The sequence below is a fragment of the Pteropus alecto genome, unplaced genomic scaffold (genome assembly GCF_000325575.1).
Source record: "Pteropus alecto unplaced genomic scaffold, ASM32557v1 scaffold223, whole genome shotgun sequence".
In the NCBI taxonomy this organism is placed as follows: domain Eukaryota; kingdom Metazoa; phylum Chordata; class Mammalia; order Chiroptera; family Pteropodidae; genus Pteropus; species Pteropus alecto.
This window is the reverse complement of record NW_006434441.1, coordinates 2,926,203-2,944,926: the sequence shown is the minus strand read 5'-3', so window position 1 is coordinate 2,944,926 and position 18,724 is coordinate 2,926,203. Positions and strand designations below refer to the sequence as shown.

The 18,724-nt window shown below is 51.8% G+C and overlaps 1 protein-coding gene across 1 annotated transcript in view; it reads right to left on the bottom strand.

Moving 5' to 3' along the window:
- The window catches only part of MERTK (MER proto-oncogene, tyrosine kinase), a 60,844-nt gene extending 43,750 nt beyond the window's left edge, over positions 1 to 17,094 (bottom strand). Inside the window, exons 1-5 of the mRNA XM_015587457.2 lie at positions 17,023 to 17,094; positions 16,849 to 16,978; positions 13,227 to 13,623; positions 8,388 to 8,488; positions 4,927 to 5,100 (exon numbers count right to left, since the gene is read on the bottom strand). Of these exons, the coding sequence (XP_015442943.2) occupies positions 4,927 to 5,100; positions 8,388 to 8,488; positions 13,227 to 13,623; positions 16,849 to 16,978; positions 17,023 to 17,094 (874 nt within the window). The remainder of the gene's footprint in view (positions 1 to 4,926; positions 5,101 to 8,387; positions 8,489 to 13,226; positions 13,624 to 16,848; positions 16,979 to 17,022) is intronic.
- Between the last annotated feature and the right edge of the window lie 1,630 nt (positions 17,095 to 18,724).

Genomic DNA, 18,724 nt, shown 5'->3' with positions numbered 1-18,724 from the left:
AAAACTTATTTTGAATTTATTACAGATTCACAAAAAGATGTAAAGAAATGTACAGGGACGTTCCATGTACCCTCCCCCTGAAGTTCCCAGTGTGAACGTCTCGCATAACTACTGTCAAAACCAGGACACTGACACTGACACCAGCTGCAGGGCAGGTCGGGATTTCATCAGTTATACACGGACCCGTGCGTGTGTGTTTGTGTGTGTGTGTGGTTCTACAGAAATCTGTCACATGCGTAGCTTCATGCAACCACAGGAGCACATTAAGACTGTTTTTAAAAGCACACTTAGGTTATAAACTCATCTTTTCTGAGGTCAGCAATACCCAGATATCAAAGTTAACATTAAAAAAATAAAAATCTATTTTGCATCTTCCTTCTCTGCACCCCCCTCAATCTTCGAATGAGACAAAGTGAAATGAAGACCGTAAAGAAGTTAAAGCCCTAAGTAGGTGGCAGTCGTAAGGGTAGCCCCTGGCCAGTTAGGAGCCAACCAGGTCTCTGAGCTGAGACAAATTACACGGAACCTCAAGTGTCAAAAGAACGTGCAGATCTTATCACAGAAGCATGCTTGTGACTTCTGAGAAAACGTCCAGCAGAGGTGGACAGACTGCGTCCCCATTTCCATAAAGAAAATGACACTGACTCTGGTTGGTAAGTACAGGATCACCAAGAGATGGAAGTTACAGCAAAACTGAAGAGGGGGGATAGCGGATCGGTGCCCGGGAGGGCGTGGAAACCTGCCACATCCAGCGGCTCAGCTCACCAGCTGATTTCAGACCAAATCCCAGACTCGTTTCCAGTCTTACCATGATGGTTCCCAGCCCAGTGTACCAAGGAACATCTCATCCTAGAAGACGAGATGGGGAAATAAATGGTGGAAACAGTAAACGTAGGCGGACGCAGAGGCGAGAACGGCAGCCAAGAGAGCTGACTGAATGGGCTGAGGCTGACTCAGAAGCCGCCTTTGTCAGCAGGTCCCCGCGTGCTCAGATGGGAACTGCGCCCTCAAGAACCCGAAACGGACCAGAACAGCAGCTGGCGCGAAGCAGGGAGAAAATCTGCCGATCCAGTGAGTCGAGGTTCAAAATGGGTTAGGGAGGCTAGAACAATGGATTACATTTTTATAAGGATAAATGTCACATGGTAGGCTGAGATTTCAAAAAAAAAAAAAAAATTAAATATACAAGAAGCCAGAGCGCTTTGGCTTGGCAGCAATTTGACAGGAAAAAAGTCCTGGGAATTTCAATAAACCTCTAACTCAACATTAACCAGTGCATCGGCCTTTATCAAAAGAGTCTGCATGGCCAGAAACAGTGTCTGAAACACGGGGGTGCAGCCTCCACTGCACTTGAAACACGTCTCTCCAAAGTAACACTAGCGCTGCTCAACTCTTTCAGAAAATAGGAGGTGGGAACACCTCCCAATTGGTTTTCCAAGGTCAGCAATATCCAGACACCAAAGCTGACATTAAAAAACAAATTATCAACCAATTTCCCTCAAGAGCCCTGTTGTATAATTAAGTATTGACTGGCTTTTGTCTGTCCCTTACAATTTCCTGAGTGATGAGAGTGGCTTTGTTAAGCTAACATGGTGACTCAGGGTGGGCCCTAAGACACCTTTGGGACAGCTGCTGATCACCAGAACGACAGACATGATGAAGGGGTTGGGCCTCAACCCAACCTCCAGCCTCTGGGGAGGGGGTCCTGGGGACTGTGCCCAGAGAAGTAGTCAATGATTTCATCAGTTATGCCAATGTGACAAAACCCCAACAAAAACTCTGGACTCCAAAGGCCAGTGTGGTTTCCTGCTCGGTGAACACACCGATGAGCCAGGAGGGTGGCACACCCTGACTCCGTGAGGGCAGGGCACGGAGGCTCCACGCCTGGGAGGGTCCCCCTAGACCTTACCCTATCTGCATCCTGTATAATCAAACTGACAACATTTGAAAATAGAACCTGCGTAATGTACCACATTAAGAGAATAATGGAGAAAAACCATGTGAACATCTCGGTAGATGCGGGAAACAAATCTGATAGAATTTTATACCCATCGTGATAAAAAAACAAATAAAAATTTCCGCCAACTGGAACAAGGAGGAATCACCTTCAGCTCAATGAAAGGCGTCTACAAAAACCAGTTAATGTCACACCGGCTGATCAGGTGCCCAGACAGCCACTGTCACCACTTCCATACAGCCTGTGCTGGAGGTATTGGCCAGGGAAACAGGTTGCAAGCTACAGAGATGAGAGGATCGGGATTGGAAAGGCGGAAGCAAGACTCTCTCTAGTTCCAGGTGACACCAGTGTCCACATAGAAAAACCACAGCATGTACAACAAAAACTCAGACCTAATAAGTGAACATAGCAAGGTGGTGGAATAGGAGATCAATATACAAAAATCCATTTATTTTCTATTTATTAATAGTGATGAATTGGGAAAGGATTTAGAATTGGTCAGCAAGCACAAGACGTCTTTTCTAAATCCAATCTAAAATCAGACGCCAGAGAAATGAAGTGCAAATTAAAACCACAATAACCAACCATTTCATGCCCATTAAAGTGTCTGAAATTACAAAGACCCACCATATGCATGCTGGCCAGACTGTGCTCCACGTGGTGGGGGATGCAACACGGTGCCACCCCTTTGGGGTCTCCTGCTTTCTTTAAAAGTTAAACATACACCTATCATGTGACCACCTCCCAGCTATGCATCCAAAGGAAACAAAAATATGTGTCCCTCGAAAGACTTGCACAAGGGGCTGGCATGCACCTGCTGGTCGTTCATGCCATAAATGGTTAGTGAGCACGTCTGCAGGTTGGCACCACCTTGGGAGACACAAAGTCCCTGTCCCCACTAGGCAGGTATTCTCTAAGAAGGCCGGGGAGGAGATTAAACACGTAGACAGACAAGTGCAATAAAGAAGTCCCCAAGAATATGTGGTTGGGAGTCAGTAAAGGGACATAGAGAATGTAAAACAGTTAACAGTGACCAGGGAAGGACTCTCTGAAGTGACATTTGTGCTGTCATGGGACAAAGGACAGACAGAAGAACACTGCAGGCAGACAAGAGAGTGCAAAGGTCCTATGGCCAGGAGGGCGATGTGTCTGAGGACATGAAACATGGGGTTGAGTGAGCAGGGAGGACAACGTGTCAAGTAGAGGCAGGAAGGACTCTGGGTGACAGTCTAAAACAAGCAGGAAGTCACTATCAGGCCTGGAAGTGTTTCCAGCAGCAGGTGACATAATCGGCCAGTAGGTGGGTGACATGTTCTGGTGGTTCCTCTGATGAAGCGCACCTGAGAGCCGGCGTGGATTACAACGGCACAAGGCTGAAAGCACCGAAGCCAGCTAGGAAGTGACTGCAGTGGTGGTGGCAAGAGCTGGCGGTGACAAAGACCAGGACACTGCAGCAGAGGCGGAGAAGACAGATTTCAGATGCGTGGCAAGAGCAGAGCTGACAGAACCTGCCGAGGCATCGTACGAGAAATAAGGAAAAGGAAGAATGGCAGATGGTGACATCACTTAAGGTGGGGGGTTCTGGGAGGAAAGTCGGGAAGGTCATGGGTTTCATTTTAAGACACCGACAAACCCAGCCAGGAAATGCCGGGGAGGTGTGGAATACATGAGCCTGAAGCTCAGGAGGGAAGGCTGGCTGGAGGAGCAAAGTTTGAGGTCACAGACGGTGCTGAAGCCAGGGCCCAGAGGGACTCTCTGGGGGCGGGTGTAGATGGAACAGAAGTATGTCCAGCTGAGCTGAGGGCACCCCCGCACTCAGAGCCCCCACCAAGGGCAGAGGGGGACTCTGAGGTGGGGAGAAGCAGGAAGCCAGGGGCCCAGAGCCACCATGGTGTTCTCAGAGCCAGAAACAAACACCCCCTGCACACAGAGATTCACGCATAACACAGACTGACCGCATGGAGGAAGGAAGGGCTGGGTGTGGGGGTTCAGAATGAGCCACCCCAAGGCGTGCCTCTGGTACGTGGGTTGTTTGGGGCTAAGGGCACACTTATCTTCAGGCTCAGCAGAAACTTCTGCCCCTCCTCTCACTCCTAGAGGAACTTGAATGAGGAGCCATGCCCACAGCAAGGCTCATCAGTGACTGTTACCTCTCTTGACCCGTCCACAGGGCAGGCAAACTTCCTTTTACTAAACCGCTGCCCTTCTTGTCATCCCATGATGACCTTCTGAAGGCCCCAGGCCCCTACCCATGTCCCCTTTCTGTCATGCAGGGTCTCTGACTCTCGCGTGCGTGGTTCCCACACACATGTGTGTTTTAAATCGGTCATTGTCTCTCGCTGCTCTGCCTCACATCTATTTGTTTGTGAGACCAGCTGGAAGAACCCTGAGGGTACAGGACAGGTCCTTCCTCCTCCACAGGGGTGGCACCCTGGCCCGATGTTGCTGAGTCACAACGAGGGGAGGAGAGAGGAGCCCAGTGGCGCTGGCAGCATGGAAACACCAACGGGGCTGACACGCAATGATGGGGACCGACTTGGGTGCCTTCACGCAGATGGAAACCAAGATGACCATGAGACCACAGTCCCACAATGACTTGGTCTACCCACAGCAGCCCCAGACCCATGCCTCTGCGTCGCTGTCAAACCTCACTGGTGACTTCACAGCAGTGGTCCCTGAATCACCAGGCCTGCCGGGCCAGCGAGGCCACAGCTGCAATGGAGGACACGAGCTCAGGATCCTGGCCACTGCCTCAGCTGACCCATGGATGCCCTTGGCACTCCCTGGCTTGGGGACTCCCAGGCTGGACTCTTGCCTGCCTGCCTGCCTGCCTGCCTGTCTAGCAGCCCCTCACCTGGGCTGCCACACCTGTGTCTACATCTTCCCGGTACCCAGCAGTGCCCAGCAAATTCCCATCCCTTCCTGGACCAGAGAGAAAATAAAGAAACCAGCCCACAACTCGGACTCACCAGGAACGGTCAGGATGGATGGGGACTTTTCAGGCCGCTCATTGACCCGGCTGCTGTTCTGAACCCAGAAGATGCTGACGGGCTCAGGTGGGCCCACAGCCTGGCAGGTGAGGTTGAAGGGGGTGTTTTTGGTGACGTTCAGGCTCTCGGGCTGCCTAGTGAAGTGAGGAAGTCCTATAGAGAAAGAGTTAAGGGAAGAAGGTTTCAGACCCAAAAGCCCAAGGGCATGGAACGACCAGAACCTGGGCCTGCTACAGATTTCTTTCTGTACCTCCCCCGCCAGTTCTCACCTCCCAAGGTAACGTGCTCATTCCCACCAGCTTGGCTCTGGAGGACTTTCTAGGACACCTTCCTAAAGGGGTTGTCATGGGGATTCAGGACTGGTTTCACCAGGGGGAGGCCTGGCCGTTTCAAGATCAGGCCTCACTCATGCCAGCTCCTGGGGCGGCTTGGCAGGGTTTCAGTGTTCCTCACCAAAATAAATACAGACAAACAACCAAGCCGCACAACAGGTCTGCCTGCTTTTGAGGACAAGCTATGGCGTGTAAGGCTTTCAGATGGGTGATGGTGGACTTTAAAATCTGTGCACGTGTGAATGCCTTTCAAAGCGCAGTCATATGAGAACACTGCAGACACAGTGACACAGCCACAGTCCTAAGATCTCCGACTCTAATTCCAGGATCAAGGCCATAAGGAAGGACTTCAGGAACGTCTCAGAGAAAACTCAATAGCTCTCTTATTTGGGGCTTGTGCCACACTTTAACAGGTGAAGCTAACTGTCCTCATGCATGTAAACCATGTCTCTTTGGGTCTGGGAACTCACAGACCTGACCCCAATGGGAAGTGATGTGGGAGTGATAAACAACGCTTTTTCCTGCTTCCAAGTTTTGCAAAGCTCCATTTGGACCTAACGTGTTCCTGTCTTGGGCATTTTTCTGGGGTTCTGACGAATAAAATGTCCTCTAAAAATTTTTCCCAGATAAACAGCAAATGTAGGATGCTCCTCGACCCCCTCATGCCGACATAACCCTGAGGCACTGTCTATCCAGCCCTCCCTCGGGCCTCCTGCCACCTTAGCGGGTGTTGGGGTCACGTTTGCAAAAGAGTGGGGAGCAGAGGGACCTTTTAGTGGAGGATGCTTCTAGTTAAACTTCCCTGAAAAGCTAAATCACCTGCCCTATAGCCCGTTATGGGGAGGGCCAGGAGAAACTGGACAGGAAGGCGTCCTGATGGTTGGCCAAAGGGCACCTCACAGATCTGGACGGCAGTCCTCAGGGGGAGGGGAGCGACCATGTGGTGATTCCTCCCTGAGGGCTTTCCTGATAGGACCTGGGCTCATCTGGCCTGGCATCAGCTCACGTCTGCAATGGAGCTCAAGGTCTCCCCGGGCAGAGGCGGCCTCGCCCCATCACACATCCCACTTCTCACCTCCAATGAGCCTTCTATACTAAACTAAACTAAACCCCGCACATAACGAATTCCATGGCCCCAAAATGGATATCCAGGCCAGCTGTGACCCCACCCACCCCCTGCCAAATGTCACTGTCCCCACACACAAGACAGGGAAAGGTGCTGAGTAAAAAGCAGATCATCACCTGACCAGGTAGGAGGTACCTGGTGCCAGCACTGATAACTTTTGCTCTCTAAAAGGAGTTGTCAGCTTTTTTATTGTAACCTCTGGACAAGGAAGCCCATGGTCTAGTGCCTAGGATAGCGCTAAACCCTTAGGAAATACATTCACTTTACCATTGTCCAAAGCCTAAGAGCGACCGCTACACCCACCTTGCACCTCGATGTAGATGGGGTCAGACACGATCTCATCGTTCTCTATCTTCGTCTTGCAGATGTAGGACCCATTGTCCGAACGCCGCACACTGGTTATGCAGTTAAACTTCCCTGAAAAGCTAAATCACCTGCCCTATAGCCCGTTATGGGGAGGGCCAGGAGAAACTGGACAGGAAGGCGTCCTGATGGTTGGCCAAAGGGCACCTCACAGATCTGGACGGCAGTCCTCAGGGGGAGGGGAGCGACCATGTGGTGATTCCTCCCTGAGGGCTTTCCTGATAGGACCTGGGCTCATCTGGCCTGGCATCAGCTCACGTCTGCAATGGAGCTCAAGGTCTCCCCGGGCAGAGGCGGCCTCGCCCCATCACATATCCCACTTCTCACCTCCAATGAGCCTTCTATACTAAACTAAACTAAACCCCGCACATAACGAATTCCATGGCCCCAAAATGGATATCCAGGCCAGCTGTGACCCCACCCACCCCCTGCCAAATGTCACTGTCCCCACACACAAGACAGGGAAAGGTGCTGAGTAAAAAGCAGATCATCACCTGACCAGGTAGGAGGTACCTGGTGCCAGCACTGAGAACTTTTACTCTCTAAAAGGAGTCGTCAGCTTTTTTATTGTAACCTCTGGACAAGGAAGCCCATGGTCTAGTGCCTAGGATAGCGCTAAACCCTTAGGAAATAAATTCACTTTACCATTGTCCAAAGCCTAAGAGCGACCGCTACACCCACCTTGCACCTCGATGTAGATGGGGTCAGACACGATCTCATCGTTCTCTATCTTCGTCTTGCAGATGTAGGACCCATTGTCCGAACGCCGCACACTGGTTATGCTTTGGGGAAAGCACAGGGACGTGTTTAGGGGGACCACTTGCCCACCGCCCCCCACAGAACCAGCAGGTCCTGTGGTTTCCCTGTCACTTGCTGGGATGGTTAACCTCACGTCCAAAAGTGGTCACGGTGTGCAGGGCTGGCGACTGCCGCCCCAGGGAGATGAATGTGTACGTCCATGGACTCAGCGAGCAGATGGCCCACCGTGGCATGGGGGCCATGGCTGCCAGGAAAGGCCTCTTGCTGGGATGGTTAACCTCACGTCCAAAAGTGGCTTGGTCACGGTGTGCAGGGCTGGCGACTGCTGCCCCAGGGAGATGAATGTGTACGTCCGTGGACTCAGCGAGCAATCCTGTGGTGATTCCTCCCTGAGGGCTTTCCTGATAGGACCTGGGCTCATCTGGCCTGGCATCAGCTCACGTCTGCAATGGAGCTCAAGGTCTCCCCGGGCAGAGGCGGCCTCGCCCCATCACATATCCCACTTCTCACCTCCAATGAGCCTTCTATACTAAACTAAACTAAACCCCGCACATAACGAATTCCATGGCCCCAAAATGGATATCCAGGCCAGCTGTGACCCCACCTACCCCCTGTTGTCACTGTCCCCACACACAAGACAGGGAAAGGTGCTGAGTAAAAAGCAGATCATCACCTGACCAGGTAGGAGGTACCTGGTGCCAGCACTGAGAACTTTTACTCTCTAAAAGGAGTCGTCAGCTTTTTTATTGTAACCTCTGGACAAGGAAGCCCATGGTCTAGTGCCTAGGATAGCGCTAAACCCTTAGGAAATAAATTCACTTTACCATTGTCCAAAGCCTAAGAGCGACCGCTACACCCACCTTGCACCTCGATGTAGATGGGGTCAGATACGATCTCATCGTTCTCTATCTTCGTCTTGCAGATGTAGGACCCATTGTCCGAACGCCGCACACTGGTTATGCTTTGGGGAAAGCACAGGGACGTGTTTAGGGGGACCACTTGCCCAGCGCCCCCCACAGAACCAGCAGGTCCTGTGGTTTCCCTGTCACTTGCTGGGATGGTTAACCTCACGTCCAAAAGTGGCTTGGTCACGGTGTGCAGGGCTGGCGACTGCTGCCCCAGGGAGATGAATGTGTACGTCCGTGGACTCAGCGAGCAAATGGCCCACCGTGGCATGGGGGCCATGGCTGCCAGGAAAGGCCTCACGCACAAAAGACCTAGACCCCTGAGGACGAGGGATGCTGTCGACAGAGCCGGTGGCTTCTTCAAAGGACCCTGACTAGTGCACACACTGTCATTTGCTTTGTTACTTCCTTGAACTCTGAAGATCACTTGGGATCGGTTGCCCCAAGGGGGTCGGGCTCCTGAAGTATGAGCTGGGAAGCAAGACAATCGAGGGTCCCCAGAAAGCGGGCAAAGATCCCTCAGCCGGACCCCAGGGCCTGAGGATAATCTGCCCGGGCTGTAGGAGAGGGGACGGCCTCAGGACAGCCAAGGAAAGTCAGACCTGACAATTTCATCTTTGACAGGAGACCCACCTTTTCCTGCAGAGTTTAGAGAGGAATGAGTGACTGCTACTTAGAAAATTAGGCAAACCAACAGGCAAGGAGACTTAACGTCAGGGAAATAAAAAAAATAAAAAAAGAAACAAATGTGATCATCATCTACAACTTGATTCAGTTGAAAAAGCATTGATACAGCCTAAAATGTGGGCCTGTGAGTGACACTCTCTTAGATTAATATACCACACTAGAACCGAGTACACACAAACACACATGTGCAATATGCACAAACTTGATTCAGTTGAAAAAGCATTGATACGGCCTAAAATGTGGGCCTGTGAGTGACACTCTCTTAGATTAATATACCACACTAGAACTGAGTACACACAAACACACATGTGCAATATGCACACGCACACATGTGCGCACACACAGACACACATATGCATGCTCACACACATGCACACACATGCACACACATGCACACATGAATGCATAAATGCACACTGCATATATGCGCACATGTGAGCATGCATGTGCACACACACACGAATGCTCACACACACATGCAGACACATGAATGTTTGCATGTGTGCACACATGCACACACATCAATGCTTGCACACATATGTGTGCACACGCATCACACACATGTGCATGATAGACACATGCAACGTGCACACACATATACAAATGTGCATGCACATACATGCTTGCACACATACACACATATGCTTGCACACAAGTGTGCATACACTTACATGCATGTGCACGCATGAATGCTCGCAAACATGCATGCATGCACATGAGTGCTTACACATGCGTGCACACACCACACATGTGCACACTTACATGCTTGCACATGTGTGCAAGCCTGCACACACACATTTTCACACGAGCACACACGTGCACACATGTGCACGCACCCATATGCACTGCACATGCACACACAAATGTGCACACATGCACACATACTCTCACATAGTTCTCTCTGGAAAGACGCTCGAGGATGGGCCACCTCAAGTACCATTGGGAAAGAGCTGGGGGCTGGAGTGGGAGATAGAAACTTTGAAGAGTTGAAATAGTCTACCATGTATACACACTGCTTTATAAAAGGTATAAAAACCCCATGTGATGTTGGTCAAATAAATATAAGAACCAGGTAGAACCAAAGAAGCTGTGCAGACCGGCCACAGTGTCTGGACAGGAAGCACCTGGCAGGCCGCAGGGCCAGCAACTGCACAGCCCCTCGTGCCAGGGCAGCCTGGGCAGGGCTGGCCCCGGGACCTCCTGCTGGAATGCGCAGCACCTCTCTGTGCCTGGGACCTGTCCTAATGGGGCTAGACTGCCCAGAAATGTCTCTTGAGCAGCAGCTAAGCTTTCTTAGAAGAAATACAAAACAGGACAAACACTGTAGGGACTCCCTTTTAGGAGGTACTGAGGGTGGGGAAGTTCATAGAAAAAGAACGTGAAATGAGCTACCAGGACCTGGGGACAGGGCTGGGGTTAGTGTTTCACGGGCACGGAGTTTCCGTTTGGGACACTGAGAAAGCTCTGGAGGTGACGGTGGTGACAGATGCACTCGAAAAAGGTACTCAACACACACGCCTCCTCAGCTACACCCTCAGCTTGGACAGGTCTTCATAAATCAAAGACCAGACGCTCAACTAACCTTTGTTTTCAAAATGAGGTGTGTGGGAGCTTAAGTGTGGCGTGGGCAGAACATGAAAGAGAAAAGTGGAACCAACATCAGGCTGAGAAAGTTCGATAGTGTCTGTCCGTCTCCAGCAGCTCCCACTGCCCCATGTGCAGAGGGTGAATGAAGGTGCAAGCTGTGGGGCCCTCCTCATTTTCAAGGTCTACATAAATTCTGCCCTCTCTTATCAGGGCAACTTAAGGAGAAACGGCTCCATGACCTAACTCAAAACACCCATCTTTCCCTCCATAGTGCCTATGACCCTGGCCAACACACTGAAGTCCATCTTTTGTATGGTCCCATAAATAAAGGTGGTCCACATGGTATTGTCAATGGTGACCCCCACAAAATTGCAGGCTGATGAATTCCTGATAGAACTGTGTTTGCTGAAAGCCGAGAACTAGCTCTTAGCTCTTCCCTATTGCTGAAATCATGGTGACTTCCTTGGAGCCTGTGAGGTGTGACAGGTGAGGACAGTACAGGTGTGCAAGCCAGCTCTGTCACAAGCAACCAGCTCACTCATTATCTAGTGACCCTGGGCAGGTCACTCTACTCAGCGGGACCTCAGGGTGCTCATCTAAAAGATAGCAAGTTTAAAGCCGCTAACATCCTTCTCTCTTGCCAAAAAAAAAAAAAAAAAAAAATCACATAAATATTTACAATCTTGATTAAGTCACTATAATGTACCTCACCAAATCACTCTGCAGGCACTGTGACACCTGAATGTGACTTCAACAAAGCAGAATATAGTAATGGTGACTTGGTAGTGTCCCAAGTGCTACTCAATTCAGTGTCCATCATTTGCAAGAGTTCTGGTCACTCTTGCAAGTTTGCTTTGAGGCTCAGTTTGGAGGCCAAATAAGATGTCTTTCCCGCAAGATGAGCTCATGAGAAGTAAGCTGAACCTGTACAAATGTATTGTTTTCCTCTAACGTTCTCATAATTATCACCAGGTTACCTCCTGATGCCTAAAGACATAAGTCCAAAGGGGGACACTGTTCACTCTAAAACTCCCCGTAAGTCCTCTGACCCTCACACAGCACCTGACAGCTCACCTGGGCTGTTCGTCATGTGGCCCGAGCCCACCTCTTTGTCAAGAAGACCAGGGCCTCACAGCTGGACCCCACTCAGGACCCCAGCCCAGGGAGACAGCAGGGCAGCGCTCCCCGCAGAGGACACCGGACGAGACCAACGAGCCCGCTTCCTGTTTCTTTAAGCCTCTAAACTGCTCCTTATTTGTTTTTAAATGGCAATGCCACTTCTCCCATCAGAAGCTGTGTCTGCGTAAAAGTGAAGCCTCCATGTTCTGTCATCAATGCAGAAAAAATGCAGCCAGATCGCCTGCAGATCACAGCCACTGGGGAGAAAGGCAGCCTGACGCCAGCTGGCATTTAAAAATGGAGGGTGTGTGGTCTGTGCCCAGATGCTGACCAGACCAGTAACTTGGGGAAAAATTCAAAACGGAGCACTTCGCGTGGGAGTACTGGCACACTACACTACGCAGAGTCATCAGGCCTGCGGGAGCTCCGAGGCGATTTGGAAAAGCAGCATGAACTTATCCACCAAGAGACACGACACAGCCTGGGATGGCCTCAGGGGTCAGGCCAGACAAAGTGGAGGTGACAGATGAATGAGGTCCCTGGGCCGAGGTGGGGACCCCAGGCAAAGGCTCTCGCTTCAACCCTGCATGACCGACCTCATTCTGAGCTTGCAGTGACCACAGGTCCACCGGATTCTGACACCAGACATGCACGGAGGTCCCCATGTAAAAAAAAACAGATACACAGAACTCCCCCTGGCTAAACAGGAAAGAGCGGAGAATAAAACGGGCGGTGGAAAGGGTAGCCACTCTCTCATGGTCACAGTTTTCTGAAGCTGAGTGACTCAATCCCACTGACAATGGATTGTTCCGGGTACACGTCCTGGCTTGGCTCATCCTTGTCACCTCTTGATTGGCTTGCCCCGGGTAAGAGAAAGCAGAATGAGACAGTGACTCAAGTGGCTCTTTGAAGGTCTATCTCATTCCTGCAGACTTTGGACTGTGTACCTTCCCTATCCCAGTTGACCTGCGGGCCACTTCAGTGCCTTGATCTGCAGTAGAGTTCGGGGGTGGGGAGAGAAAGGGAGGGGGGAACAGGGTGGATGAAAGTGATGGATGGATCGCATCATTTTTAAAGCTCCACACAGATGCTTTCCATGTGTCCTCATGCCCAGGAGGAATGGTGTCCCCTCTCACCGCAGAGCCCTGGGCTCCAGCAGGACGTGACAGAATTGGTAGGACTTGGGGGAGACCCTGGGCCCCGAGCACCTGACAGGCAACAGTTCTCATGGGGCCAAGATCGGCTGAAGAGACCCACCGCCCTGACCATCCGCTGCTCATCCACATTTGGAGTGGCCAGCGGGCTTGAGACAAAAGGCTGCTTTTCGTGGATGAGGGCTTTGCTTTGAAACCATCAAAAGCGCGACATTTAAAAAGGAAGGAAGGAAGGAAGATCACGTACCTGAAAGAAGCGATCACCGCCGTGACCTCGTCGTCTGGGTAGAAGTGGGTGACAGCATGGTGTGCCCCCAGCAGCTCTTTGCCATCCTTCCACCAGGAAATATGGGCATCCTGGTATGCATTGGGGACACTGATGGAGCAGTTAAACTTGACGCCCTTGTGTTCAGAAAGTATTATGTGGCCAACCGTGTGATTAAACGCAAGAGGTGGGAGGAGCCTGGACCTGGCAGGGGTGGCCTTGGGGGGGACCGCACTTCCTGTTGGTGACAACAGCATGGAGGGCCAGGTCTCACGGCTGGTAGGAGAGGAGGATGGCGAGTGGTCAGCCTGCAGGGGCTCAGCCAGGCCTCCTGGAGGTGGCAGGGTGGGCGTGGTTCCTTCCCTCACCTCGGCGACAGCTGCAAAACAGAACACGATCGATCTTTAGCTTTTTAAATACTGGCGTCTCGTCCAAGTGGGTTCTCAACTTGTGAGGCCACAGTGAGGGGGCAGCAGGGCACCCTTGGGGTCCCAGGGACACAAGAGAAGAGTTTAACACACGTCTCACCCACAGGCTCATGCACGTGTTCACTCAGCACTGTCTCGAGAAGGTTTAAGAAAGATTAGTTCCCCTGTGGGACAGGAAGGCTGTGTCCTGTACCCTTGGGGTTCTTCCGGCTGGTCTCACGACCAGACAGACATGAGGCATAGTAGCAAGAGAAAATGACCGATTTAATATGCACATGTTTGGGAACCCCGCACACAAGAGTCAGAGACTCTGCATGATGGAAAAGGGACGTGGGTACATAAGACATCTCGAGCTGGGGATGGGGTAGGGGACTGGGGCCTTCAGAGGGTCATCGCGAGATGACAAGAAGGGCGCTAGTTTAGTAAAAGGAAGTTTGCCTGCCCTGTGGACGGGTCAAGAGAGGTAACAGTCACTGATGAGCCTTGCTGTGGGCATGGCTCCTCATTCAAGTTCTTCTAGGAGTGGGAGGAGGGGCAGAAGTTTCTGCTGAGCCTGAAGATAAGTATGCCCTTAGCCCCAAACAACCCACATACCAGAGACACGCCTTGGGGTAACTCGTTCTGAACCCTCACAACCCCATCAAAAAGACTTTTCTAATTGTGACTCATTCCAACTCCTTCATACACAACTCAGTGGCATGGCAGGAAGGTGGCAGCACCAGAGTCCACCTTCTCACGTCTGCCCAGTCACAAGACTGTGTCACTGGCCAGTAGTCTTGTGAAGGCTGCTTCTTGCCACAAAGAGACCCATCCCTCAGAATGAGGGATCCAAGTGCACATGTGTCACTAGCTACAGACAACTTGGAGCTTCTAGCAAAATGCTTGCTGCTGGAAGGGACCTAGAAATGTTTCTCTTTCCTGTGGCCCATGATATTCCTAAACTACAGGCTAACCACAAGTGGACTTTTCACTTTTTTAATGGCATTTTTGGAGCATCCAGTCCATGCTGGTTGCCGCTATTCAATCACGAGCTGGTGAGACTGCAGTTGGAGGGATAAGCACTCCCGGTCTGCCTGGCCTCCTCCTTTGGCAAACTTAACTCTGCTCCTTCCCATGTGCTGGAGCTGGGTCTGGGCCAAATCACTGTCTTTTTTTTCTTTCCATATACATTCCTCTCATAGAAGGCAAAAACTGGAGGGAGGAAGCAAACAATAATTCCTCTGGTTTGTTTAATTTACTTAAAAACACTTGATCTTTTTCATTATAAAGGTAACAAATATCTGTTGTGAATAATTTAAGAAAAGAAAAATTCAAATATTTACACAAGTTAGGAAGTGTACATTGGAAACCTGTTTTGTAATCTCAGCCCTGCCAAGTTAACTTCTGATTACGGTTTGGGGTTTACCCTTCAGTTTTCTGAACAGAGCTGCCAACTGAACCTACTAATGGCGAGGCCCCGACTCGGGTGGTGTCACTGAAGCCAGGGAGCAGCCACACCCACCCTGTAATCACTATGTGTGGTTTAAAAGTTAACATGTCCATGATATAATTTGCCAGAAGTTGGCAGAACGATTTAATTGCCAACAAATATTTACGTAGCCCATGCTGGCCTCAGATCTGCTGTTACAGTCGAACGGGTCACAGAAAGACACTTCCCCAGAGAGGGTCAGCAGAGGAGGGTCCCAGGATTGAAGGGGAGACATGGCTAACTGGGGGTAGGAGAGGCTTTCACTGATCTCTCCCCATCCCTGATGGCCAGCCTTTCCAGATACTTCCTGCCCCGCCCCCTTTGTAACAGCTATGATCACTCATTCCATGCCCCATTCCCCGCTGGACACACAGAGAGACGCCCCCAGGCCTCGTAGCCACACCGCAGCCAGTCCAAGGAGGCCTCAAAATCCGTATGTTGAAGGAATAAGTAAAGGCATGAATGAGAAGAGGGTGGACAAGCTTTCTAGGGCAGCGGTGGCGGGATGTGGAGAGTCTGGAAACTGGGCTGGCATTCCCATGAGCCCCCAAGCCGGTGGGAGCAGCAGGATGGCGGGAAGGTTTCTGAGCGGGCCAAGGAGGAGATCAGAGCTGTGCGGAGGGCACCGGCGAGGAGGCGGTGGGGAGTGGCGGGGCACCAGAGATAGAAGAGGGGCCAGCATGTCCGCATCCTCACCTTGCCACCATTTCACAAGAGAAAGGTCAGCCCGACCTGACACGCAAGACACAGTCTCAGAGCCCGGGAGCTCTCAGCAGTGGTCGTTAGAACGCAGGCCATGTCCAGCATCCCTATGGGGAACGTGGGGGTGGGACAGCTGTGCCCCCAGGACTGCTGCTAGAAGTACAGGCGGGATGGCTAGGACTGGGTCGCAGTAAGTGCTCCGGCAGTGTCAACTACTATTCCTTGTATTGTTTCCTCATTTTGTGCTGAGTTAGTAGAGAGCTGCCGCAGAGAACGTGAGAACTGATGACATGCAGGCCTGAGACGGAGGTCCACGGGGCTGGTGAGGTCCACATTGCACTTTTTTTTTGAGAAGGGGGTGTTGCCATTGCCACAGTCAGGAACTGAATAAGTATGGAAAACTTAAAAAATGGCAAAATGAAAATCTTTCATGGTTTTGGACCTAAGGGCAACGATCATTTAGAAATTATACCTTAAGCTGCCAATTTTTCACTGTTCTGACTGCTTCAGTTGTCTGGTGCTCCTCCCCTGCTTTTTCCTCCCAGAAGTGGAAAACTTTAATGTTATTTTGGGGGACGTGACAGTGGGATGAGGTCAGACCAAAAATTTGCAACTTTTCAATTTTGTTAACTTGTTCCTGCGAACTCGCCTTCAAAGTGACAACAGGGAAATTGCTGGCCTGACGACGGCCACTGTGGAGACGATGTTTAATTAGAGAGCGAGGTGTACAACACCTGCGATCGGAGACAGAGCGAGAACTCCGTCCTGTCTCCAAAGCACGCATAGAGAGGCAAGCACGCACAGGGGCTGCCTCTGGAATCCACAAGACACCTTCTCCTTCCCTGCCCCTTCCACCTGCTTTCAAAGTCATTTCCATGTGCAGCCTGGACGGCAGTGAGTGGGAGGTTCAGCCTCACAGACAACCCTGGGTAAGTGGCCTCCGGCTTGGGCCCAAGAGTGGCAGACAGGTGTTCCAGCAACTGCACTTGCCAACTCCAGGACCCACACTCCTCCAGTCCTGGAATGACGTGGTGACGTGCCCATGTCGTGTGCCCATGTGTCACCAATCGCCACTCAGCCTTGACCAATTCCAGTGTCAGCTTCTTAAAGACAGATTGTGCCTTCATCATCTCCCTCTGGTGCGCAGAAGGGGACAGGCCTGGTCAGGGACACGGCCCACTGTCCCAGGTGGCTTCGCCTTGTCCTTCTGAACAAATTTGTCTTCAGCTTTCTTGAAGGCTGGGGGCGGCATCCTCTGCACCCAATGTGGCACATTAGATGGAGCTGACATGCTCCATCTAATGTGCCACATTGGGTATGATGCGGACAGTGTTTTGAAGGGCAGGCAGGGAACAGAGGTGGTCTGGATAGGGACACTGCTGTGGCTGGGGGTGGGACTTGCCTCGGAGGCAGCCGCCCTGCCCTAACCACGCAGCTAGAGAGATGTCAGAGGGCCTTAGTCTCTCCGACTCAGAAGTGGTCAATTACGGGCCACTAGTGCTGAAGCTGTTTTCGCATACCCACCTGTAAGTTCACAAATGTTTGCTGCACAGCAGCAGACGGGTTGGGGTGGTGCTGCTCAGAGCTCCCGGTCCGTTGCACTGTAACACAGCCTCCAGGGAGCCGGGCTAGATGGGGATGTGGGGATGATCAGGTACACAGTGCCTCGGAGCACTGCGCAAATGCTAGCTGACGCTGTGTTGCTTGTGCCTGAATTGGGCCGTTGGCTGCCTAATGTAGGAATGTCTGGGCCTCGTTGGGGCGTGTGAGATCACCAAGGCGGTGTGCCTGAGACAAGGCACAGGGAACACGACCCTAGAACAGGGTGAATGCAGCCAGAGAGGAAAAAGCACACCTGTAGGCTTGCTGCCAATGGCCCAGGGCTCTGAGGGACCTCCCCAAGGCTGGCATACACATTCTCCTCTAGCTCAAGTCTCAGATTGTCCAGAACCCTCAGATCACAGCTGAGGAGGGTGCAGAAGGGTTGGGAGGGGGAGGGTGCAGGGGGCGAGCCCCGTTTAATCTCCCTCGCTCTGGGTGTCCTGTGCCATGAGCCTGCTTACAGTCCAGAAGCAGTGATGGGGTCAGAGCTGGACTGGAGGCCAGCCCGTGGGCCACCCCTGCTCTCTGAAGTTCAGCACCTTGGTGAGGCAGCAGGGCCGAGCAGTGTCCTTGAACTCCCAGGGGTCCCTGCTTCTACCACAGAGCATGTGTGGGCAGGAAGCGGACACACCTGGGGTGGGTGCTGCCCGGTGCCCTTGGCCTGCCGCCTGCCTGGCCTGCCGCCTGCCTGGCTTTGCTGTTCAGCAGCCCCTGCGGTGGCAGGTTCTGTGCTTCATAGAAAGGCCTGTGGCCTCTGGAGTCCCATGTGTGCACATGGCCCTGTCGCCCTGGGAGAAAGGTCTAACCAGACCGCTCCCCTGTCACCTGGTTTAAGGACTTGTCCCCCACCTCCACTGGCTGAGGCCAGACTCCAAACAAACAGAAATTTTCTACTTTATGCAAAAGCCAAGCATCCTCTACTGAGAAAGAACAGCAACGACACTGGAAACCTTTAAAAAACCTTTCGCCTGAGGTCACATAGTCTGACTGTCCCCAAGTTGCAAGTCGAAAACGTGCCACATTAATTGGAATGAATGCACCCAGCCACTGGACACAACCTGGGAGGGGCCTCGCTGGAAAGGAGGGTGTGAGTGGTGACCTGCATGTGCTGGGAGGTCACAGCTGCTGGGTGGTGGTGGGGACGCAGGGGGTGAAGGCCTGCTCAGTGAAGACAGTGAAGTCGGAGGTGAGACATGGCGCTGGTGTCAGACTTTCCGCAGGCTCTGGGGACACAGGGCTGCCAGATACAAACAGGATGCCCCAGTTACACTTGTACTCCA